Source organism: Salvelinus namaycush, chromosome 31 (assembly GCF_016432855.1).
Source record: "Salvelinus namaycush isolate Seneca chromosome 31, SaNama_1.0, whole genome shotgun sequence".
NCBI classification, from domain to species: Eukaryota; Metazoa; Chordata; class Actinopteri; order Salmoniformes; family Salmonidae; genus Salvelinus; species Salvelinus namaycush.
In genome coordinates this window covers 42,083,673-42,109,030 of record NC_052337.1, presented here as the reverse complement: position 1 = coordinate 42,109,030, position 25,358 = coordinate 42,083,673, and the positions used below count along the sequence as shown (strand labels likewise).

The 25,358-nt window shown below is 42.2% G+C and overlaps 1 protein-coding gene across 2 annotated transcripts in view; it reads right to left on the bottom strand.

The window, feature by feature from the left end:
• The window catches only part of LOC120025489 (phospholipid phosphatase 1-like), a 36,803-nt gene that overhangs the window by 9,006 nt on the left and 2,439 nt on the right, over positions 1–25,358 (bottom strand). The window contains exon 2 of one of the 2 annotated variants that reach the window (XM_038970052.1): positions 12,832–12,986. In XM_038970052.1, coding sequence (XP_038825980.1) covers positions 12,832–12,986 — 155 coding nt within the window. Of the gene's footprint in view, positions 1–2,779; positions 2,932–12,831; positions 12,987–25,358 lie in introns of both variants that reach the window. The other variant, XM_038970053.1, reaches the window with a different exon arrangement.

The following is a 25,358-nucleotide window of genomic DNA, read 5'->3' as shown; positions in this document are numbered from 1 at the left end:
ACATGTCTAAAGTAAAATGAGTAAAGGCCATTTTAAAAGGGGAATTATCACAATGTAGATAGAGACCATGAGTGCAACAAACGTGTCATTTAAACATTGTGGGCGGTTGGTGAGGTGGGTCTTTTTAAATGTCAAATAGTGTGACAACTTTCTGACTCACACCTCTCTACCACACTGTGTGACAATGGACCTGAAAGCATACGCAGTTCTGTGGGAGTGTATTTGCGTTCCCCTATCTGGAAATAGGCCTACAACATTACCATATGCTTACTACTGTACTCTACACGCTCAAGAGGTGGGCGTTGATCTGATAACGGTTGACTGTTCAACTGTATAAACATCAAGGTTAATTACCACCATGACACAGATACCATCAAGTCATAACCCGAAAGCCTTTGTGTGTGTGAAGGAATGGTTGAGGAACTGTCTTGAGGATAGAGGGAGTCCCCAACTTTCATTCATGACCTATAAATGAGTTACATCCTGTGTGAGGGTTTCTACTTGCTGAGTACAATTACACTGACTGACTGGAAATGTATGCGGACCATGGGATGTGAACCTTTTTGTCTTTTCCCATCAATTATAATGCAGAATTTGTCTGTTTTATGTCAATTTAATGGAACTAAAAAGCTTTTTGATTTTGAATGCTGCAAAAGAAGGACTTCGATAACAGCCACAACAATGCTCCTAGAGTGCCTCATTTAGGCATTTTACTGATATCTATCTGGCCCATATTTCACAAAGTCTCAGAGTAGGACTGATGGTAGGATCAGTTGTCTTTTAGACCAGGGTTTCCCAAACCTTTTCACTCGGGGGGGCCTCCCTTCCAGCATTGGAGAACATCCAGCGCCCCTCGCACATCATGTCTATTTCTATGGGCCCAAATATTGTTCGTGACAGAAACTTCACACCCCTCGTTGGTAGAGAGAATTTTGCAGGTTTAAAACTTATTTCCTGCAATTCTACACATTTTGTCATGGGGTGCAAAGAAAATTTTCTTGCAATTCTATACATTTTGCCATGTCTAATGTGTATTCATGTGATACTTGACAAAACAAATAACAATATTTATGGGCTACAGAAAAAAAACATTAGTTGACTAAGGTATGCAATGACAAACACTAGCCAATTTCGAAATTGACCCTTGTGCATTTTTATGATTTCATAACATATATGGAATCATGTAGTAACCAAAAAAGTATTAAATCAAAATATATATTTTAGATTCCAACACAGCTTTGCACACTCTTGGCATTCTCTCAACCAGCTTCATGAGGAATGCTTTTCCAACAGTCTTGAAGGAATTCCCACATATGCTCAGCACTTGTTGGCTGATTTTCCTTCACTCTGCGGTCCAACTCATCCCAAACTATCTCAATTGGGTTGAGGTCGGGTGATTGTATAGGCCAGGTCATTTTGAAAAACAAATTATAGTCCCACTAAGCACAAACCAGATGGGATGGCGTATCGCTGCAGAACGCTGGTTAAGTGCAACTTGAATTCAAAATAAATCACTGACAGTGTCACCAGCAAAGCCACAAAAGGGCTTTAATACATACAGACATACTCCTCTGCACTCACTCACTCTGCCTGCCCCCCCCCCCCCCCCCCCTCTCTGAAGATCCCGCAGGTGAAGAAGCTGGATGTGGAGGTCACCCCTGCCGGATGTGCGCCACCCATGCCGACCCTTCGTGCCCCCCGTAAGGGGCCCTCCCCCCAGTTTGGGAACCACTGTTTTAGACCATGATGACAGGGGGACCTGATCCTAGGTCAGCACTCCTACTCTGAGATGCTTTGTGAATACGGGCCTCTGTGCTTTGAGTTTGACTATCAGGAAACGTACTAACTAGACCAGGGGCGTACATCCGTATGTGCCATCGCGCGCTTGTTGATTTTGTCCATTCACACCAAACGCGATCAGGACAAGCAGGTTGAAATATAAAAACAAAAACTCTGAACCAACTATATTAATTTGGGGACAGGTCGAAACACATTAAACATTCATGGACATTTAGCTAGCTAGTTTGCTGTTGCTACCTAATTTGTCCTGGGATATAAACATTTGGTTGTTATTTTACCTGAAATGCACAAGGTCCTTTTTTTCCTGGATCTTTGTGGAATATTTTTACTCCCAACAATTAATCCACAGATAAAAGGGGACTTATAAAACCAAGTTCTCTTTTAGCGCCTGGCGATGCATACGCTCGTGAGCAGTTTTTAATGAAATTATTGAATAACATGTGTAACTCACACGGGCGGTGTGCTCAGCATGTTAGCCAGTCAGAATACTGGCCCAGAGTCTAGCGATATCTCAGGAAGGCAGAGGGAGGGACAGTTTGGCCATTCCTATTGTATCGTTCAGATAGAGACTGAGTAGACTTATGGAGAGGTCTTTGTTACTGGGATTTTAACGGTCAACTGCCATGGTCTGATACGTTTGTGATCTACGAGCACATAGAGAAGCAACTAGCAAGAGTAGGGGATTTGTTTGCTTTTTCAGTTCTCAAGTGATACTTCGATCATCTCTAAAATATGCACTTAAATTTACAAATCAGATTATTAGTTTGCTTGCTTTTGCAAGAAGGAGCATGAAGCTCCGTTTGTTTATTTTCACACAGACAGTGTGAGAATGTGATTAATGAAGCCAAGAGGTTAAACTATACACACACATCATTGCTACAGTGATGTATGTATAGCATAAATTAAATGACAAGCGCTAAGACTGGGAAAGGAAGAGAACGATAAGTTATCGAGTGAACATAAAAACAGGTGCACTTACAGTGAGTACTGTGATGGGTATCATAACTCCACCTAACAACTGATAGGATATGGTGTCTTCTTTAAGAGGGTACTTGATTGAGTCATCGTTACAGAAAAATCCACGTTTGAAGGGATTGTGTAGCGGTGTGAGTATTGCGAATGGGAGTCCAGCTAGCAAAAAGCAAAAAAACAGAACAAGAGAAATCGGTTAGGAGAGCAGGCCCTAAACATCCTTCTTAACCCGCCTCTCCGTATAAAGTCAATGCACACCTGTCTAAAGGCGTCCGCATGCTTCCCGGACGAAACAGTTCAGTAGAGTTTGTGCATATATTATGGCAACATTTTGTGACGTTTTTGTTCGTTTTGGACTTCAGGGAGTTTTTTGTTTTGTTTTTTTGGAGCCGAAGTATACGCCCCTTCATCGGTGATTGGTCAACAGTAGGGATTCTTCAAGAAAGTCTGTCATTCAACGAGGTGTAACGGATGTGAAATGGCTAGCCAGTTAGCGGGTACGCGCTACTAGCGTTTCAATCAGTTACGTCACTTGCTCTGAAACCTAGAAGTAGTGTTGCCCCTTGCTCTGCAAGGGCCGCGGCTTTTGTGGAGCGATGGGTAACGAGGCTTCGTGGGTGACTGTTGTTGATGTGTGCAGAAGGTCCCTGGTTCGCGCCCGTGTCGGGGCGAGGGGACGGTCTAAAGTTATACTGTTACATTGATGCTGTTGACCCGGATCACTGGTTGCTGCGGAAAAGGAGGAGGTTGAAAGGGGGGTGAGTGTAACGGATGTGAAATGGCTAGCCAGTTAGCAGGTACGCGCTACTAGCGTTTCAATCAGTTACGTCACTTGCTCTGAAACCTAGAAGTAGTGTTGCCCCTTGCTCTGCAAGGGCCGCGGCTTTTGTGGAGCGATGGGTAACGACGCTTCGTGGGTGACTGTTGTTGATGTGTGCAGAAGGTCCCTGGTTCGCGCCCGTGTCGGGGCGAGGGGACGGGTTAAAGTTATACTGTTACAGAGGCATGACTCGTTTTTATGCACATTCTTTTAAATGAAGAATACTGCACCAAACATCTTGGTTAGATGGGTTCAGTTGGTAGAGCATGGCGATTGCAACGCCAGGGTTGTGGGTTCGATTCGCATGGGGGATCGGTATGGGGAAATGTATGCACTCACTACTGTAAGTTGCACTGGATAATATCGTCTGCTAAATTACATAAATATCTAATATCTCTTTGGCATAAATGTCAATTAATGACCGATTTCTTGAGTTAGATTAATTCTGAGTATGCGAGCACACTCGTTCGGGTCGGCTAGGCTCCAGCCAAACTGAAGCATGCTGACGCCTTAAGACTGACAGGAAGAGAACATTCAGAGAGGAAAGTCAAGACATATCTAAGTAGATATCTAAACATCGCATGCTGTCAGGAACATAAGGAATGAAAAACATTGTGGTTAGAGAGTTGTCATGGCAACAGCCCCTACTCACTTCCGTGGTGAAGATGTTAATGGTAGAACAAACCATGCCCAAATGATTCCTCTGCACTGATTCACAGCCTTAACGTTCACAGCCGTTTCGTGCTTGAGTGCAGTGGACTGGACATGCAATATGACAAGTAGTTGTCCATTCCACAACAACTCCCAATAGTGCTTGTTCTCTCTTCATCTAAGGACACAGCAGGTCATCCTTTTGGAAGTGGGCGATTCCACGCCAACGGGAGTGATTTTTTTTTGGGGGGGGGGGGGGGGGGGGCGGCATCTCAGATTGTTCTGGCAATTCTCACATAGAAACTTCATTAGGAGGAAGGATGTTTGACCTGCCTTTCTACATTTATCACAAACCATTTTTAAGAAAATCATGAAAATCATCAGTTTGAGGCCTTTTTATACCTATACATGCCTCCTATAAAAATAACTTAGGATCCGTGAATCGTACAAGATACAGACAATATATTGGTGTCCTTATAGTGTGCCCTATGGAGTATTTCTAGATTCTGAAATACACATATTTCAACATAAAAAAAATATTCATATGAATATCTCAAAATTACCCTTTTTGGTTTTGTTCATTTAAAGATATCTTGTTTGGAACAATATACTCTACAAGTACATAACATTTCCAGAAGGGGCTCTCTGCTAATTCTGAAGTTCTGATACATTTTAGGAGCACCACCAACACCATGAATGTTAAATGGATTTAAATGGGAGCTCCCTCTGCTTGTGATTTTCTGAATGTGCACTCCTAAAGGAGGGCTGTGATTGGTTAATGACCCATAACTTTCATTTCTATGTATAAAATGGGTCATATCATTAAAAGTACCAGAGAGCCCACTCTGGAAATCGTATGTGTTTGAAGAGTATATTGTTTCAAACAATATATGTCTAAACATAAGCAAAATCTAAAATAGTATTTTTGAGATATTCAATATTAATGTTTTAATGTTGAATAAATTAAATGTTAGAATTGGCATTTCAGAATCAAGACATACTCCATAAGTTGACACACATGATAAGGTGTATAATGACACCAAGATGTTGTCTGTATCATGTAGGGTTCACAGATCATAGTTCAAAAAATAAAAGGGCCAATTATGGCCACTTTCATCATGATTTCCCCCACTTTCACCAAAATTTTCTAAAAACATGTTGTGATATAAATGTTTAAAAAGCAGGTCAAACATCATTCCTCCCAAACGAAGTTCCTATGTGAGAATTGCAAGAACAATCTGAGATACAGAAATATTTTCCGCTCCACTGGCGATGAATTGCCCAAGTGACTCGGAGGAAGATTCACCTGGTTTCAATGTTAGTTACATAAGAAACTTCACAATAGAGTTCACACTACACACAGTACGGAAACTGTATTTGCTTCAAACGTGCTGTGGAAGAAGTTTTTGTTAGACCTTTATATATACAGGTAAGTCAATTAAGAAAATGTTTTAGTAGTTAGTAATAAACACAAAACTGTAAAATCCCACACTGCTAGCTCTACAACACACATTGACCCAAAGAAAGTAGAAACTGGGCATGTAGAAAGACCCCCCCCCAAAAAATAGTTGACGTTAATTCACATTAGTATGCAAATACTCTCCACGACTGATCTAAGAGGTTGTTTTTCTGGATGTTATCATAGTCCGATCATGCTGCTGTCATCACAAAGGACCCCAGAACAGTCTGGCTGTCAAGGACTAAGAGGAGAAACTGGTCCAACACAGAGTCAAGTGACAGATTCACTCTCGCTTTACAGACCCACTGTTCCTTAGAGCGAAAGCTGCATTGTGAAGCACCACAGTTTGAAAAATGTTGCCAAGCAACAGGTTGATGTATATATAAATAAATCAGAGTGAACCATAAATAGTCTTGTCCAGGGGACTGGAGTGGAGATAGTAAACAGAAGCAGTGAGACTTATGTATGGGACTCCAGTAGATTATGACAGATTAAGTATAGGTAATGGCAAAAAAAGTCTAGAGTCTGTGTACACGTTTTACTATACCTGTGAGTACCAGAAGTTCTCACAAACATAGAAAACCAACAAAAATTCAGAGAAGTGAGGGCATTTTGCCAGTCCTCAATTGTAAAAAGGCTATTATATAGCCTTTTAGGAGTTAGGATAATTGAAAATAGGATTTTGAATGGGAATCAATTGTTGGTCCTCACAAGTATAGTGAGACATAGTTGTGTGTGTGTGTGTGTGTGTGTGTGTGTATCAACATACTCAAATCAGAGTGTTCCAGGAAAGTATTCCAGTTATTTTTGGACAGAGAAAGTAAACAGTGTTTGTTCCAAAGCCTATCAACAGGATCCTCAAGTTTTAATAACATCTCTACATCCAAAGCTCAATAACAAACATGTTGAAATTCTTCTAAATCTAATTTCTGTGTTAGCAGATAAACCTTAGGATCAATTATGTTTGCTATTGCCAAAGTTGGAAAAAGTGGTTAAGGGCAATTCCACAATAACGTAATTGCGCCGAGACTCAATGTATGCCAAACAAAAAAAACAACTTTGATTTCAAAATTTAACAAACCATTAAAAAAAATCTATGCACCAAGACTACTGTTAACAATTTACACTGAACATTTTACAAAAACACATTTACTGGAAGAACTGCAGATGCAAAGTTTGGTAACAGAATTTTGGTAAAATCTCCCATGTTTCCAAAAACTCTTAAATCTACTCCAAATTAAGATTTAACGATGTCTACAGAAAGAATAGGGTTTCACTGATGACATGACACATTGACTTTGAAAAAAAATCTCTTTTGGTTATTGAACAGTAAGTGAACTGGATTTATACCCAGTAACAGAATTTCATCATGGGTCCCTAATCTGTAGTACACAGAAATGTATAATTATGGATATGGTGATGTATCCTAAATAGGTACACAAAATGGTATAAATATGCAATATCCTTCTTTGCATATTTGGGTATTATTCTACACACTGGCTATTATTTTAATGACCTCTGCCCCAAAACAAGACCAAATTTGAACCAATTATAGATGTATTTGTTTCTCAAGTAGGGGACATCAAAGTACAGCACAGTAGAGCACAGCACAGAACAGTAGAGTATAGTACAAGTACAGTACACTAAATTACAGTATAGTTCAGTACTGTACAGTAGAGTTCAGTACAGTACTCAACTCTAGTATGCTCTACTGTAACAAACTCTACTGTACTTTTCTTTACTGAACTATACTTTACTGCGCTGCCCAAACTTGAATATCCAACTGTGGTTTGTGACTACTATGATTTGTCATTGTAGCCATATCAAATTGCAGGCATTATGTTACGGATTCCTCGGAAATTCCATTACCGATTTGGTAAATGTTTTTAGTTTTAATCACTTAATCATTTATAAACAAAATAAATAGTAGTAAAAACACTAAACTAGTTGATAGTAGGGATGCACGATATATCGGTGAGCATATCGGAATCGGCCGATATTAGCTAAAAATGCCAACATCGGCCCGATGTCTAGTTTAATGGCGATGTGCAAAACCGATGTCAAAGCTGACGTGCATACCTATATAACGTAGGTACATGACGTAATGACGCCACGTAAAATGTAGCGCTACACACAGCATTCCTAACCTAGCACACAACGTCTGCTGTGTGGATCGAGCAGTCAACAAGTCGAGCAGTCATTTGAAAGAGTAAGAACATTTCAGCGAGACAACTCAAAGGTGAAATCCATTAAAACGCCAAGATAATGGCATTCATTGCCCTTGACAATCAACCGTTCTCTGTCATGGGCAATGTTAGCTTTCGCCGACTAGTCAAGCACCGGTACACACTACCAAGTGCGCTATTTTTAAGATGTTGCCCTACCGGAGTTACAAAGTAATATCGTCACTGCTATTAGCTTCACGGGTGACATTTGGACCAGCGATATCATGCGGAGTCTGACAGCACAGTGGGTCTTCGAGGATTTCGTACTGAGGAAAGTTGTTCTGCATGCTCATGAATGTGCTGGTTGTCATACCGCTGCTGCTGCCATTTCAATGGCATTTGAGAACATGTTTGAAACTTTGAAAATATGAACACACCAGCTAGCTCCATTCAAACAACTGACTCAAGAAATAAGCTCAACTGTGCCTGCAGCAGATGTGATACCCTCTGTCATGGCATTGAAACGCTTGACAACAAAACTGCCGACACAGGCTGTGAACAAGCTATTCGGTGGCATTCTCTCTTTACTGTGTCGCCACCATGCTCGATGCTATGTACAAGGACCGCTACGTCGATGCAGACAAGAAACAGGGTTTACGTGAAATGTTACATACACAGCTGGACAAGGTGGAAACGGACACAGTGACAGTGCACACCGAGGAAGAGAGGCCACTGACAGACAGAGCTGAAACTTTACTGCTTGACATGTATGATGAAATCCTGTTTGAGAATGAAACGACTGAACAAATAAACATAGAAACAGCAAGTAAGTGAAAGAAATAGGTTTTGATTATGTTTTACTGGTAATGGGAACATGCGTAAATGACAACAAAATACATTTTTGGTCAGTGTGGTATGTGTGTAACCTTTAACTAGGCAAGTCAATTCTTATTTACAATGACAGCCCACCCCGGCCAAACCCTGATGACACTGGGCCAATTGTGCGCCGCCCTATGGGACTCCCAATCACGGCCAGATGTGATAAAGCCTGGATTCGAACCAGGGACTGTAGGGACGCCCTCTTGCACTGAGATGCAGTGTGTGTGTTAACTATTTAACTGTACTAGAATGCTTAAAAAGGCCGCTAAATATGTAAATATCGGTATCGTTTTTTTGGCAAGGAAAATATCGGATAGCGGTAAAAAATGTAATATCGGTGCATCACTAGTTGATAGGTCTACCTGTACTCGTTACTTCTGTGAACTTTGTAGCTCCTGTGAACTTTCCCTCCTAATGAGGGAGAGATATTAGAAAATATCTTAAATATATGTTGTTTTTTTGATAACGGAATTTCAAGGCACATAAAGGCAATGTTTCATAAACTCACAGAAGGCAGAAAGATGCGTTCAAAGTGTAGATAGTAGTTGGCAGGGGTCTTCAACGTTGTGTTTTATATGTTCTCTATATGTTCTCTTTTCCATCTGTTTGACCAGAAATCAAAGCCTTTGCTTATTCCAAATTTGTACAATGGAAAATGGTTGTAAAATGTTCAGTGCCTTCGGGAAGTATTCAGACCCCTTGACTTTTTCCGCATTTTGTTACGTTACAGCCTTCTTCTAAAATTGATTAAGTAACACAATTGTCTCAGCAATCTACATATAATACCCTATAATGACAAAGCTAAAACAGGGTTTTAGAAATGTTTGCAAATTTAAAAACAAAAAACAGAAATACTTTGACATAAGTATTCAGACTCTTTTCTATGAGACACTTTGCTATTGAGCTCAGGTGCATCCTGTTTCCATTGATCCTCCTTGAGATGTTTCTACAACTTGGAGTCCACCTATGGTCAATTCAATTAATTGGACATGATTTGGAAAAGCACACCTGTTTATATAAGGTCCCACAGTTGACAGTGCATGTCAGAGCAAAAAGCCATGAGGTCGAAGGAATTGTCCATAGAGCTCCGAGACAGGATTGTGTTGAGGCACAGATCTGGGGATGGGTACCAAAACATTTCTGCAGCATTGAAGGTCCCCAAGAACAGTGGCCTCCATCATTCTTAAATGGAAGAAGTTTGGAACCACCAATACTTTTCCTAGACCTGTCCGCCTGGCGAAACTGAGCAATCGGGGGAGAAGGGCCTTGGTCAGGGAGGTGACCAAGAACCCGATGGTCACTCTGACAGAGCTCCAGAGTTCCTCTGTGGAGATGGGAGAACCTTCCTGAAAGACGACCATCTCTGCTGCACTCCACCAGTTGGCCTTTATGGTAGAGTGGCCAGACGGAAGCCACTCCTCAGTAAAAGGCACATGACAGCCCGCTTGGAGTTTGCCAAAAGGCACCTAAAGACTCTCAGACCATGAGAAACAAGATTCTCTGGTCTTATGAAACCAAGATTGACCGTTTTGGCCTGAATGCCAAGCGTCATGTCTGGAGGAAACCTGGCACCATCCCTACGGTGAAGCATGGTGGTGGCAGCATCAAGCTGTGGGGATGTTTTTCAGCGGCAGGGACAAGAGACTAGTCAGGATCGAGGGAAAGATGAACGGAGCAAAGTATAGAGAGATCCTTGATGAAATCCTGCTCCAGAGTGCTCAGGACCTCAGACTGGGACGAAGGTTCACCTTCCAACAGGACAACGATCCTAAGCACACAACGGAGGAGTGGCTTTGGGACAAGTCTCTGAATGTCCTTGAGTGGCCCAGCCAGAACCCGATCGAACATCTCTGGAGAGACCGGAAAATAGCTGTGCAGTGAAGCTCCCCATCCAACCTGACAGAGCTTGAGAGGATCCTGCAGAGAAGAATGGGAGAAACTCTCCAAATACAGGTGTGCCAAGCTTGTAGCGTCATATCTAAGATGACGATGCTGTAATCGCTGCCAAAGGTGCTTCAACAAAGTACTACGTAAAGCGTCTTAATACATATGTATTTTTTGTTATTTTTTATTAATTAGTTTTTGCTTTGTCATTATGAGGTATTGTGTGTAGATTGAAGAGGGGGGGGGCGGGGGGGACGATTTAATCAAATTTAGAATAAGGCTGTAACCTAACAAAATGTGGAAAAAGTCAAGGGGTCCGAATACTTTCCGAAGGCACGTATGTCTTAATTTCTCCAAAATATAGACTCTTTGCTTTCGTTTGACATGCTCATATGAACTTCACATTGGTGCTCATGGGTTCTTTTACATGGACATGACCTTAAACTAGCAAAGGTCATCGAAATTGCCAAAGGTATTCAAAACAATTATAAGAAATGCAACAGTTGGACAATGGATGAAGATACTCCAAACTTTATTTTTTTAAATAATCCATCAGATATTTTACTGCACGGACAAATAATGAATGAAGTTTAGGGGTTTTTGTGGGAATTCTGGTATTGTAAAACATACATTTTCTTATTGTATGAAGTATTTTACATATTTTGTGTTAAAATAAATAAAATTATGTGCCTCATTTGCAGAAAAACATATGTATATGCATATATTCATTAATTAACATAAGGGGGTTTAACAGGGCTGCAACCTTCCAGCCACTTGCTACCCCACCTGCACTCCCCTGCGCCGTCTACACTGCCTCATTTATTACTGTTGTCACATTCTCTTGCATAATTCAACAAGTGTGTCAATAGCAGCATACTCTCAGATGTATTTTTTTTAATCACACGCTTGGCTTTAGATTACACCCATCTAAACTTACTTTACGTTGTTTGTGAGATCCGAAATAATATTCACTACAATCTGCGTGTTAATTTTCGGAAGTTTTTCATTTCAGCGCATGTAATTTGTAAACATTTCAACTATTAAATTATAACTTTTTTCAATTCCACAAAAAAAACACCCATCAAAAAAAAGTCATTTTTCTTCTCTTTCTTGTGATGTAAGTGTCGAGACGGTGCGTTAAATCCCAGACAAAACTTTAGCTTATTCCATTAAGACCATTTGACAGGTCATTACAAACAGTTCCGCGGTCGTAACGTTAACGGGAAAAATTTGATAGGCACAAGAGTATGAAAGCGTCGCAGGAGTAAAATCAAGCCAGCGAGATTGAAGTGACAAGTGGATTTTGCACCGCTCAAACACAGGAAATAGGTGGCTGAAATCGACAGATCCTGGAGGTAGGCGAGGCATGCTCGTTCCTAGTTAAACTTTAAATCACGTTTGAATGGCCTAGTTAACAGGGTAACATAATAAACCGCTTGACCACAGGGGTTTGCTAGTTTCTCTCAGGTCTAATCTCTAATCTCTTTTTACATTTCAGTCATTTAGCAGATGCTCTTATCCAGAGCGATTTACAGGGAGTGCATTCATCTTAAGTGCTATTACATGCTCTTTGATATTCAACCCCAGAACACCCTTCCTGTGAGTCGCCTGCAAACACCAGGACTTCCTCGCTGATCCGTTGGACTCTAAAGGCCTAATGTTGACTAAAACTTCTCCGTAGCTCGTGTTGTAAAAGCTTCTCAGGTGACTGAAATGACATGTGGAAATCAGGATATGTGAAATGAAAATGAGGACATGGGAAGGGGAACTCATTGTGGACTGGACATCCTCTTTTGAGTTAACACAGTTGGCAAAGCAACAGGATTACAACCGGTTTATAGGGTTGTAATGGCATCAACTAGTTTTGCTTACTGGGTATGACCTTGTTGAACTTAAACCTTCGGTTCAGACACCTAAGCTCAGTGGACATCCTCCCTAATGTTGAGGCCTTAGTGATACGATACGCATCATGACCAGGGGTTTAACATAAGAACTAAATGGAACATCTTTATGTGATATGTATGTGTATTAGATCTATGCGTTTAACTTTTCACTGAGATAGAACAACTGCCTGTTTGTTAGTCATTGTGTAGTACTAACAGTAACAGAGGTGCATTGGTAATTTTGTACGCTGCTGTTCAATGTTTGGTCAGTTAATCTACGAAATATCTTGGTTTGTCAATTCTACTATTGTTACTTACACAGCAAATGGGCAGAGCGAAGCCCGCCGTGTAGAGCACAATGGAGGTGACTGTACTCTGGTGGAAGGGGTAGCTGATGCTGTCATCGTTACAGAAAAAGCCCCTCTGATAGGGCTTGATTTTGCCCAAGTTAAAGGCTGCCAGGGGCAGTCCCCCTGTGGATGGAGAGAGGAAGTAAAGGGGTTAACTTTGTAATAAAATGTATAAAATGTTTAAATGTAAATAGTGATATGAGGAATAAATACACAGTGAATAACGAATAAAAGAATATGGCTATATACAGGTAGTACCAGTACCGAGTCAATGTGCAGAGGTACAAGGTAATAAAAGGAATGTCCCTTTTTCAGGACCCTGTCTTTCAAAGATAATTCATAAAAATCCAAATAACTTCACAGATCTTCATTGTAAAGGGTTTAAACACGGTTTCCCCATGCTTGTTCAATGAACCATAAACAATTAATGAACATGCACCTGTGGAACGGTCGTTAAGACACTAACAGCTTACAGACGGTAGGCAATTCATGTCACAGGTATGAAAACTTAGGACACTAAAGAAGGCCTTTCTACTGACTCTGAAAAACACCAAAAGAAAGATGCTCAGGGTCCCTGCTCATCTGCGTGAATGTGCCTTAGGCATGCTGCAAGGAGGCATTAGGACTACAGATGTGGCCAGGGCAATAAATTGCAATGTCCGTACTGTGAGACGCCTAAGACAGGGAGACAGGACGGACAGTTGATCGTCCTCGCAGTGGCAGACCACGTGTAACAACACCTGCACAGGATCGGTATATCCGAACATCACACCTGCGGGACAGGTACAGGATGGCAACAACAACAACTGCCCGAGATACACCAGGAACGCACAATCCCTCCATCAGTGCTCAGACTATCCGAAATAGGCTGAGAGAGGCTGGACTGAGTGCTTGTAGGCCTGTTGTAAGGCAGGTCCTCACCAGACATCACCGGCAACAACGTCGCACAAATCCACTGTCGCTGGACCAGACAGGACTGGCAAAAAGTGCTCTTCACTGACGAGTCACGGTTTTGTCTCAACAGGGGTGATGGTCGGATTCGCGTTTATCATTGAAGGAATGAGCGTTACACCGAGGCCTGTACTCTGGAGCGGGATCAATTTGGAGGTGCAGGGTACGTCATGGTCTGGGGCGGTGTGTCACAGCATCATCAGACTGAGCTTGTTGTCATTGCAGGCAATCTCAACGCTGTGAGTTACAGGAAAGACTTCCTCCTCCCTCATGTGGTACCCTTCCTGCAGGCTCATCCTGACATGACCCTCCAGCATGACAATGCCACCAGCCATACTGCTCGTTCTGTGCGTGATTCCCTGCAAGACAGGAATGTCAGTGTTCTGCCATGGCCAGTGAAGAGCACAGATCTCAATCCAATTGAGCCCGTCTGACACCTGTTGGATTGGAGGGTGAGGGCTAGGGCCATTCCCCCCCAAAATGTCCAGGACCTTGCAGGTGCCTTGGTGGAAGAGTGGGGTATCTTACAGCAAGAACCGGCAAATCTGGTGCAGTCCATGAGGAGGAGATGCACTGCAGTACTTAGTATCTGGTGTGGCCACCAGCTGCATTGACTGTTACTTTGGATTTTCACCCCCCCTTTGTTCAGGGAAACATTATTCCATTTCTGTTAGTCACATGTCTGGGGAACTTGTTCAGTTTATGTCTCAGTTGTTGAATCTTGTTATGTTCATAATATTTACACATGTTAAGTTTGCTGAAAATAAATGCAGTTGACAGTGAGAGGACATATCTTTTTTGCCGAATTTATAAGTAGGGGTAACAGGATAAATAGACTTCGCTGTAGCGTATGTGGAGCAGTAGCAATGTGTGTGTGCTTATGTTATGAGTGTGTGGGCGTATGTAGCCTGTAGAGTTGAAGTCGGAAGTTTACATACACTTAGGTCGGAGTCATTAAAACTTGTTTTTCAACCACTCCACAAATGTATTGTTAACAAACTATAGTTTTGGCAAGTTGTTTAGGACATCTACTTTGTGCATGACACAAGTAATTCCCCAGCAATATTTTACAGACAGATTATTTCACTGTATCACAATTCTAGTGGGTCAGAAGTTTACATACACTAAGTTGACTGTGCCTTTAAACAGCTTGGAAAATTCCAGAAAATAATGCCATGGCTTTAGAAGCTTCTGATAGGTTAATTGACATCATTTGAGTCAATTAGAGGTGTACCTGTGGATGCATTTCAAGGCCTACCTTCAAACTCAGTGCCTCTTTGCTTGACATCATGGGATAAACAAAAGAAATCAGCCAAGACCTCAGAAAAAAAAAATAGTAGACCGCCACAAGTCTGGTTCATCCGTGGGAGCAATTTCCAAATTGAAGGTACCACGTTCATCTGTACAAACAATAGTACGCAAGTAAACACCATGGGACCACGCAGCCGTCATGGCGCTCAGGAAGGAGACGCGTTCTGTCTCCTAGAGAGGAACGTACTTGTGTGAAAAGTGCAAATCAATCCCAGAACAACAGCAAAGGATCCTGTGAAGATGCTGGAGGACACAGGTACAAAAGTATCCTATATCGACATAACCTGAAAGGCCGATCAGCAAGGAAGAAGCTACTGCTCCAAAAACGCCATAAAAAAGCCAGACTACGGCTTGCAACTGCACATGGGGACAAAGATCGTACTTTTTGGAGAAATGTCCTCTGGTCTGATGAAACAAAAATAGAACTGTTTGGCCATAATGACCATTGTCATATTTGGAGGAAAAAGGAGGAGGCTTGCAAGCTGAAGATCACCATCCCAATCGTGAAACACGGGGGTGGCAGCATCATGTTGTGCGGGTGCTTTGCTGCAGGAGGGACTGGTGCACTTCACAAAATAGATGGCATCATGAGGCAGGACAATTATGTGCATATATTGAAGCAACATCTCAAGACATCAGTCAGGAAATTAAAGCTTGGTCACAAATGGGTCTTCCAAATGGAAAATGACCCCAAGCATACTTCCAAAGTTGTGGCAAAATGGCTTGAGGACAACAAAGTTAAGGTATTGGAGTGGCCATCACAAAGCCCTGACCTCAATCCTATAGAACATTTGTGGGCAGAACTGAAAAAGCGTGTGCGAGCAAGGAGGCCTACAAACCTGACTCAGTTTCACCAGCTCTGTCAGGAAGAATGGGCCGAAACCGCCTAGTATAGATGGCAGGGATCTCGGCCCCAGTGATGTACTGGGCCGTACTCACCACCCTCGGTAGCGCCTTGCGGTCGGGTGCTTTGCAGTTACCATACCAAGCGGTGATGCAGCCAGTCAAGATGCTCTCAATGGTGCAGCTGTATAACTTTTTGAGGATCTTTTTAGCCTCCCGAGGGGGAAGATACAGTTTCGAGTGTGGACCATGTTAATTCCTTAGTGATGTGATTAGCGCAGAACTTGCAGCCCCATCGATGTAGCACGCCCTTCCCCTTCCCGTAGTCCACGATCAGCTCATTTGTCTTGCTGACATTGAGGGAGAGGTTGTTGTTCTGGCACCACACTGCCAGATCTCTGACCTCCTCCGTATAGGCTGCCTCATCATCGTCGGTGATCAGTCCTACCACCGTCATGTCGTCAGCAAACTTGATGGTTTTGGATTCGTGGGAGGCCACACAGTCGTGGGTAAACAGACTACAGGAGGGGCCTAAGCACACACTCCTGTGGGGCCCCCGTGTTGATGGTCAGCGTAGCGGATGTGTTGTTGCCTACCCTCACCGACTAGGGGTGGCCTGTTATGAAGTCCATGATCCAGTTGCGGAGGGAGGTGTTCAGTCCCAGCGTCCTGAGCTTGGAGGGCACTATGGTGTTGAACACTGAGCTGTAGTCAATGAACAGCATTCTTACGTCGGTATTCCTTTTGTCCATGTGGGTGAGGGCAGTGTGGAATGCAATAGAGATCTTGTCATCTGTGGATCTGTTGGAGCGGGATTTGAAATAGAGTGGGTCCAGGGTGGCTGGGATGATGGTGTTGATGTAAGCCATGACCAACCTTTCAAAGTATTTCATGGCTATATTTGCGAGTGCTACGGGGCAATAGTAATTTCGGTAGGTTACCTTGGTGTTCTTGGGCACGGGGACTATGGTAGTCTGCTTGAAAAAAAGTTGGTATTACAGACCGGGTCAGGGATAGGTTGAAAATGTTTGGGAAACACTTGCCAGCTGGTCAGTGCATGTTCCGAGTACACGTCCAACAGGGTTGGGGTCAATTCAGTTTTTACTCAGTCAATTAGGAAGTGAATTTACATTGTTTTGAGGAGTTTTGGACTTTGACTTGAATTGAAAATGGAATTGACCTCAACCCTGCTACCTATAGCCTACTAGCCAGCCACAACCAAACCTTCCAAGCTGCTCTCTCTTTTCTGTCTGGTATCTATATCTGGGTTTTTAATTTCTCATTGTCAGCTGTGCCACCCCGTTAAATTGAGTGGCAGTGACAGCTGAGAGCGCCTGTGGGTGTGTAAAACACAGCAGGCCACAACAAAATCCCAGGACTCCCTTTCCTCCCTCTCTCTCATAATCTTATCCTGTTTTGGCCTCCTCTCTTCAAAGAGGACAGGGGATGACACTGATCATGGTTAAGCTGCAGTGCAGAGATACACTCGGTGAATACTATAGACTAGGAGGCTTCTGGGCCTATAGGGAAAGAGTGTGGTCACATTGAAGAGTCAAGTCACAAACATTCAAATAGGCTGTTACAACTCCTTAATATGTTTAGGTTACTTTGTTGTCTGTGAAAGTGCAGAGGTAAAAGCACCACACACGCGTGCTGTCGTGATATGTGCATTAAGGTTTCTTGCGACCAGCAGAGTAACTTAAAACTAACCATATGGGTTTAGTTACGTGAGCAAGCCTGACAAACACACACACACACACACATCCCTAGGATTTACCTATTGACCACAATTTCAAGAGACAGCTATGAAGTTCTCCGTAGTCACACATCTAGACATTGGTGATTGAGGGGCCGTACTTGCGAATATTAGAAACAGTTTGAATTGTTGAGTCTAAATCCTCATCGACCAAATAAAATCTTTGACATAGTTGCATGTGATAGAACAAGCTTTTTCAACCATCAGATAACCTGACATACTTAGCCCTATGCTGTTGCTAACCACACCAGCTGGACATCCATTAACAAATTCTATAAATCAGCCAATTACAAATGTTGACGTAGTTGGACAAGGGTCCTTACGGCACCATCTGCTAATCAAAGTGAATAAAAACACATTGTAGACACTATTTCACATTTCGACTTGTTTATGTGCACATCGGTTTATCTTTGGCTGGCTCTGCAGAGTCTACCTCTCCTCATGTGAGGAGATATCGATCAGCGCACAGCCCATGGGTCTCAGTCAATCAGCTGGTACCCCGCTTGCCCCACACTCTGTACTGACCAGGCACCCTCTGATTGTCCCAGGACATCTAGCTGGTCCTGCACTGGCTAGGCAGGCCTGATGCATGCTGTTGCATCCTTATAAAACAGGACACATTGCCGATGGCTGTAGCGTTCCAGCGCAGACCCGAGGTGGATGTACGTATGTTAATGAAGTGCGTGGGTAAAAGTGTGCGGCGGTGATCGAGTGTGTATTTACTACCGTTAGTGGTTATTTTTTCCCTGTATGTTATTACATGTCTGTTTATATTCACACAGTCCTTTGTTCTATTTATCACTAGCAATGTTGTGCTATTGCTGTCAACACTGTATTCCCATTCATTTGCTCTGTTTATATTCATGTTATTACATGTAGAGCTACTCTGTTGTATGTATTGTATCCATGTACTGTTCCAGTCAAAAGTTTGGACACACCTACTCATTCCAGGGTGTTTATTTTTACTATTTTCTACATTGTAGAATAATAATGAAGACATCAAAACTAGGAAATAACACATATGGAATCATGTAGTAACCACACATGGAATCATTTAGTCCCCTCCTTCACGCACGACTCCAACGCCGTCATTGAGTTTTGCCGACGACACTACGGTGGTAGGACTGATCACCGACGACGATGAGACGACCTATAGGGAGGTCAGAGACCTGGCGGTGTAGTGCCGGGACAACAACCTCTCCCTCAACATCAGCAAGACAAAGGAGCTGATCGTGCACTACTGGAAACGGAGGGCCGAGCCGCCCTTATTCACGTCGACAGGGCTGTAGTGGAGCAGGTCGAATGCGTCAAGTTCCTCAGTGTCCACATCACTAACACAGTCGTGAAGAGGGCACGAAAATGCCTCTTCCCCCTCAGGAACAGTGGTGACCCGTCATTCAGAGCCCCACCTGTTTTGCTATATATATTTTTTGGGGGGTGGGGCTTGCACTTTTTGCATGTTGTTTTGGCATGAATACGTGTCACATATCAGTTTGCAAACAATGTAAGAAATGATATATGTATATCATTGAGTTAATAAAGCAGCATACAAACATGGTCTCTTTTTTGTTTTCTTGAGTAAGGAAGCTCCAAAATGCAGGTGTTTCAGCCTAGCTCAGTGCTTTCTGTGGTGGGCCAAGGCAGCAGAAAATACAGAGTGTTGCGTCATGATTGGCTCAGTGTTCTGTCACTCATGGGGACTTTACGTCACTGCCAAGTGTAAGAAGAGACAAGAAATTCTAACCCTTCGGCTGCTGCCATAGAAGTGCCCATCCAAAAAGGCTCAAGATCATTGGCCACAGATAAAATGACATCAAATCATGTTTTATGTAGGGGGAAAGGGGGATACCTAGTCAGTTGTACAACTGAATGAGTCTTCCGCATTTAACCCAACCCCTCTGAATCAGAGAGGTGCGGGGGGCTGCCTTACATCGACATCCACGTCTTCGGCGCCCGGGGAACAGTGGGCTAACTGCCTTGCTTGGGCAGAACGACAGAATTTTACCTTGTCGGCCCGGGATTCGATCCAGCAACCTCTCGTTTACTGTCCCAACGCTCACTAGGCTACCTGCCTCCCCACAGTAGCTTTGATTGGACTGATCATGTCAACATAATACTTTCACAATCTTAGCTAGCAGTCATCATCATAAATCAAGTCGACAATCTACTGGCAAATCCTTTTCATATGAAGAGAAATTATGGATAAAACGGTGCTCATCGGCCATTGAACAAACATTACACAACAAGTTGGAAATTGCAAATTCAACAAGTGGTTTGGAAGGAATCAGTCCTAGATGTTAGTAGCCCATGTGCCTCACCCTAATAATTTGGATTATTTACCCCTCTTAATTTCACCTACTGTTCTGACTGTTTTGCTGTAGCGTATAACCTGTTCTAGAGAAATATAATACTCAAATATAGTAAGAGCTTTCATTGTCTGCTTATATGCCCCCTTTATTTATCCTACAGTTCTGACTTGGTCTACAGGGAGAGCACTGTTAGAACGGCCCATGTTCTGAATTCTGTCGCTGTACATTTCAAAAGTGCTAAACAAATAGTTATATTGACTAACGTTACGTCCGTCCTAGCTCGCTCATTGTCTTAATCAAAATTAGGGATTGCCTCTTATCCGCTTGTCGTCCCCTTATGCCATAGTTTGTACATCTCAATTGTCATTAGAAATTTGTTTAAGCAAGTCAGCCATATAAGCTGTTTTTTTTAAAGGCAGTAAATTAGGCTGAATTAACGGTTTCGCTGCCAGACAAGGCGCCGCTGAAAGCCAGGTGTAGCAGTGGTAAGGTGTTGGGACAACTTTATGTGGGCACCGTTTTTCACCGTTATAGTGCAATTAATGTATTGTTTAGTGGCTTTGCTGGCATGCATTCCACTTTATTTTTGCCCCACCAAGATTTCCATGTTAAAATCACCACTGCTCAGGATGCTGAAAAGATTTGGCATGGGCTGTAAGATCCTCACTGTTCTACAGCTGCACCATTCAGAGCATCTTGACTGGCTGCATCACCGCTTAGTATGGCAACTGCTTGGCATCTGACCGCAAGCGTTACAGAGGGTAGTGCGTACGGCCCGGTACATCACTGTGGCCGAGCTCTCTGCCATCCAGGACCTCTATAACAGGTCCTGGATGGCAAAGACTCCAGTCACCTAAGTCACAGACTGTTCTCTCTGCTACCGCACAGCAAGAGGTAGCGGAGCCCCAAATCTGGGACCAAAAGGCTCCTGAATAGCTTCTACCCCCAAGCCACAAGACGGTGGAACAGTTAACCAAATGTCTACCCTGACTATTTGCATTGACCCCCTTTTGATTTGCACGGACTCTCTTGCCCCGGTTCTATGCACACTCACTGGCCTCCAACCACACACACACACACAATCACACTCTTCACATACGCTGCTACTCTGTTTATGATCTATCCTGATTGCCTAGTTACTTTGACCCCTATCTACATGTACTTATTACCTCAACTACCTCGTATCCCTGCACATTGACTCGGTACGGGTACTCCTTGTATATTATTTATTATGTTACCATTTCCTTTTTCTTTGTTGCTAATTTCTTACTTTTTAACTCTGCATTGTTGGGAAAGGACTCGTGAGTAAGAATGTCACGGTAAAGTCTACACCTGTTGTATTTGGTGCATGTGACAAATCCAATTAGATTTGGCTTGTTTTAGTAAATGGAAAGCGGGTAGGTGGTGGTGTCATGGGAGCTGTCAGTAAGAGCAGGGAGAGGTGACATTAAGAGAGAGAGCGAGAGAGCGAGCGAGGATTGTCTAGATTGTTGTTTTCACAGTCTTGCTTTGACCACCAGACAACAGAAATAAAACAGCTGAACATAACAGTATGTCAGTGGAAGGGAGGACAGTAGCAGGTGACCCAACTGTGGTTTGTGACAACTATGAGTTCCCATTGTAGCCAATTCAATTGCAGTCATTTCGTTACAGATTTTTCTGTAATTCTGTTACTGATTTGGTAACAAAATTACGAGTTTTAATCGTTTATTAATTCATAAACAAACGTGACATCAGTAAAAACACAAACTAATTGGTAAGTCTACCTTTACTTGTTACTTCTGTGAACTTTCATCCTCATGAGGGAGAGACATTTTGAAATATCTTTACGATATGTGGGTTTTTGGTAACAGAATTACAAGGCACAAGGCAATGCTTCTTACATTTTACAGAAGGCAAATAATTTCTCTAAAACTAAGGATGGTAAATGGTAAAAACTGTATATGCCTTCATTCCCCCCCCCCCCCCAAAATAGACTCTTAGCTTTAAATTTGTCACGGTCCTATTAACTTTACATGTTGAGGCTCATGGGTCCTCTTAGATAACGTTCAGCACACAGGGAAATTAAATTAGATCACTGCACTTTGGAATACATTATCTATGACTCATCCAGGACTTCCATAATTCAGAATGAGATTAAACCCCTACACAAATCCGTTGAGATACGAGTCATAATCTGAAAAAGAGATTATCAGAACTTTATATGTTACATTATTTCGGCCTAGTATCTCATAAGCCAGGCATTGTGAGAAGTAGCCTACGTAAAAAAATGCACCAGTGCAGAATTGACACAAATTGACCAGGTAATGATTTTAGAATTGCTAAGTACATGATGAGACAGGTAGTTTTATCCATAATGGGTTTTCCATAAAGCTCTTAAGAGAATCACTAACACAATAAGGCCATGTTTCCAGGCAACAATGGATAAATCATCACAAATGAATGGCAATTCAATATTGCCTGAAATAGAAGAGAGCTTTGAATAGATAATGTGTGGATGCACGATAGAGGTGTTGGCTGGAACTCGATACAATCTAAACAGCAGCAACAGCAATGCTCACGACATGGTTCTACAAATTTTGTCGGGAGTTACATTGCAACAATCATTCTAGACCGCAACAGTTACGTTTGTTACCGTTGTCTATTACATTGCAACCGCAACAAACGGTTCAACATCAATCAACTATTGTAAACCAGCAGCAGCAGTAAATAAAATACTTGTTCGGCTGTTTATGATTTATAATCAAATTATTCAAGAAAGATACACCCTCGCTTGACCAATAGGCAACACATAACCACTCCCTTGGTCTTCCAGCTTGGTTTGAGATTCAATATTTGACAGAAATTCAGACATTCAAACTTCAATAGCTCGCGAACGATTTGAGCTACCCATCTCAGGTTAGGCTCTTTATTAAGGAAAAAATGTTTACACTGCACAGGTCTTATTTCCCCAATTCGGACCGGAGTTTCATAAATCACATGGCAATGTTTAGAAAGCCTGGCACACCTTCAATGTAACTAGTTAGGGACCGTCAACAAAGTGCAGGATCACAATATTTACGTTTCAATAGCTCCTCAACCACGCAATCTCATTTCAATTGTATATTATTCATTACATAGAAAGGCATATTGCATAGCCTTTAGTTCTCACAAAAATATTCCAACACACACACACAACCGTTCAAAAGTTTGGGGTCACTTAGAAATGTCCACGCTTTTGGAAGAAAAGCACATTTTTTGGTCCATGAAAATAACATAAAATTGATCAGAAATACAGTAGACGACATTGTTAAGGTTGTAAATGCTATTGTAGCTGGAAACGACAGATTTTAATGGAATAGCTACATAGGCGTACAGAGGCCCATTATCAGCAACAACCCCTTTGTGTTCCAAAGGCACATTGTGTTAGCTAATCCAAGTTTATCATTTCAAAAGGCTAATTGATCATTAGAAGACCCTTTGCAATTATGTTAGCACAGCTGAAAACTGTTGTTCTGATTAAAGAAGCAATAAAACTGGCCTTTTTTAGACTAGTTGAGCATCTGGAGCATCAGCATTTGTGGGTTCGATTACAGGCTCAAAACGGCCAGAAACAAAGACCTTTCTTCTGAAACTCGTCAGTCTATTCTTGTTCTGAGAAATGAAGGCTATTCCATGCGAGAAATTGTACAACGCTGTGTACTACTCCCTTCACAGAACAGCACAAACTGGCTCTAACCAGAATAGAAAGAGGAGTGGGAGGCCCCGGTACACAACTGACATTAGAGTGTCTAGTTTGAGAAACAGACGCCTCACAAGTCCTCAAATGGCATCTTAATTAAATAGTACCCGCAAAACACCAGTCTCAACACCAACAGTGAAGAGGCGACTCTCGGATGCTGGCCTTCTAGGCAGAGTTGCAAAAAAAAAAGCCATATCTCAGACTGGCCAATAAAAATAAAAGATTAAGATGGGCAAAAGAACACAGACACTGGACATTGTCTGTGTAGAAGGCCAGCATCCCAGAGTTGCCTCTTCACTGTTGACGTTGAGACTGGTGTTTTGCGGGTACTGTGTGTTAATATAAGTAACATAATACAAATATCTCCATCAAAACCTGTCCGTTTAAGCTAGAGAGATCTGTCGTCCTTCTGCATTTGCGGTGGAAAGTGGCCAAGCTACAGCGACGTTTGTCAGACCATGAGACACCCCAAAAATCTGACCGATATGACCCCACTGTGGAAAGGGGAGACTCTCACGAACACGATGATGTTCTCTGTTTTGCTCTACGACCCCTACAGGTGTCAAGGGATTCATCTGAAGGTAATCCATACAAATGAATGAAAGTATGGAGGCAGTTTTGTGCCAACAAAAATAAAAGGGTTAAATATGTGTCCAAAAAAACAGAAATATTTCCTGAGCTTTCTTACACTTCAAAATCTTTTTATTTTTTGACTGTCTTTTTTTCCTTTTATGAATGTGTTATTCAATAGGCTTGGGAGGTAATCTGTATACCGGGGTATTTGGATACAGCCAAGAGATGGTTTTTCCAATACCGTCAATATCATTGAAACTAAGTTTTTTTTTAAAATAAAATGTGAATATTTGTAGCTACTTAAGAAAATACCTGCATTCAATTTGTGCAATATGTTAGGAGATAAAGAAGACTGCGTTCTTCATTTCACCGGTCACAATTGTTCATTATGAAGCTTGCCGGTAGTCCCCAGTCACGTGGTATTTGTTTACAAGCACAGAACGATGAGACACCGGAACCTTGTGATTCACTCACTGTTGTGCAGCACACACCAGGTGATCTAGTTACAGTATGGAATTTACAACTAAATGTTTGCAAGCTACACAGAACAAAAATATAAAACACTACATGCAACAACTTCAAAGATTTTACTGAGTTACAGTTCATATAAAGGAAATCAATCAACTGAAATAATTTCATTAGGCCGTTATCTATGGATTTCACATCACTGGGAATAGAGATATACATCTGTTGGTCACAGATACCTTTAAAAAAACTTAGGTTACGTGGATCAGAAAACCAGTCAGTATCTGGAGTAACCACCATTTATTTGCCTATTGCAGCGCAACATATCTCCTTCGCAGAGTTGATCAGGCTGTCAATTGTGGCCTGTGGAATGTTGTCATACTCCTCTTCAATGACTGTCGAAGTTGCTGGATATTGGCGGGAACTGGAACACGCTGTCGATCCAGAGCATCCCAAACATGCTCAGTGGGTGACATTTCTGATGAGTATGCAGGCCATGGAAGAACTGGGTTATTTTCAGCTTCCAGGAATTGCGTACAGATCTTTGTGACAAGTGGCTGTGCATT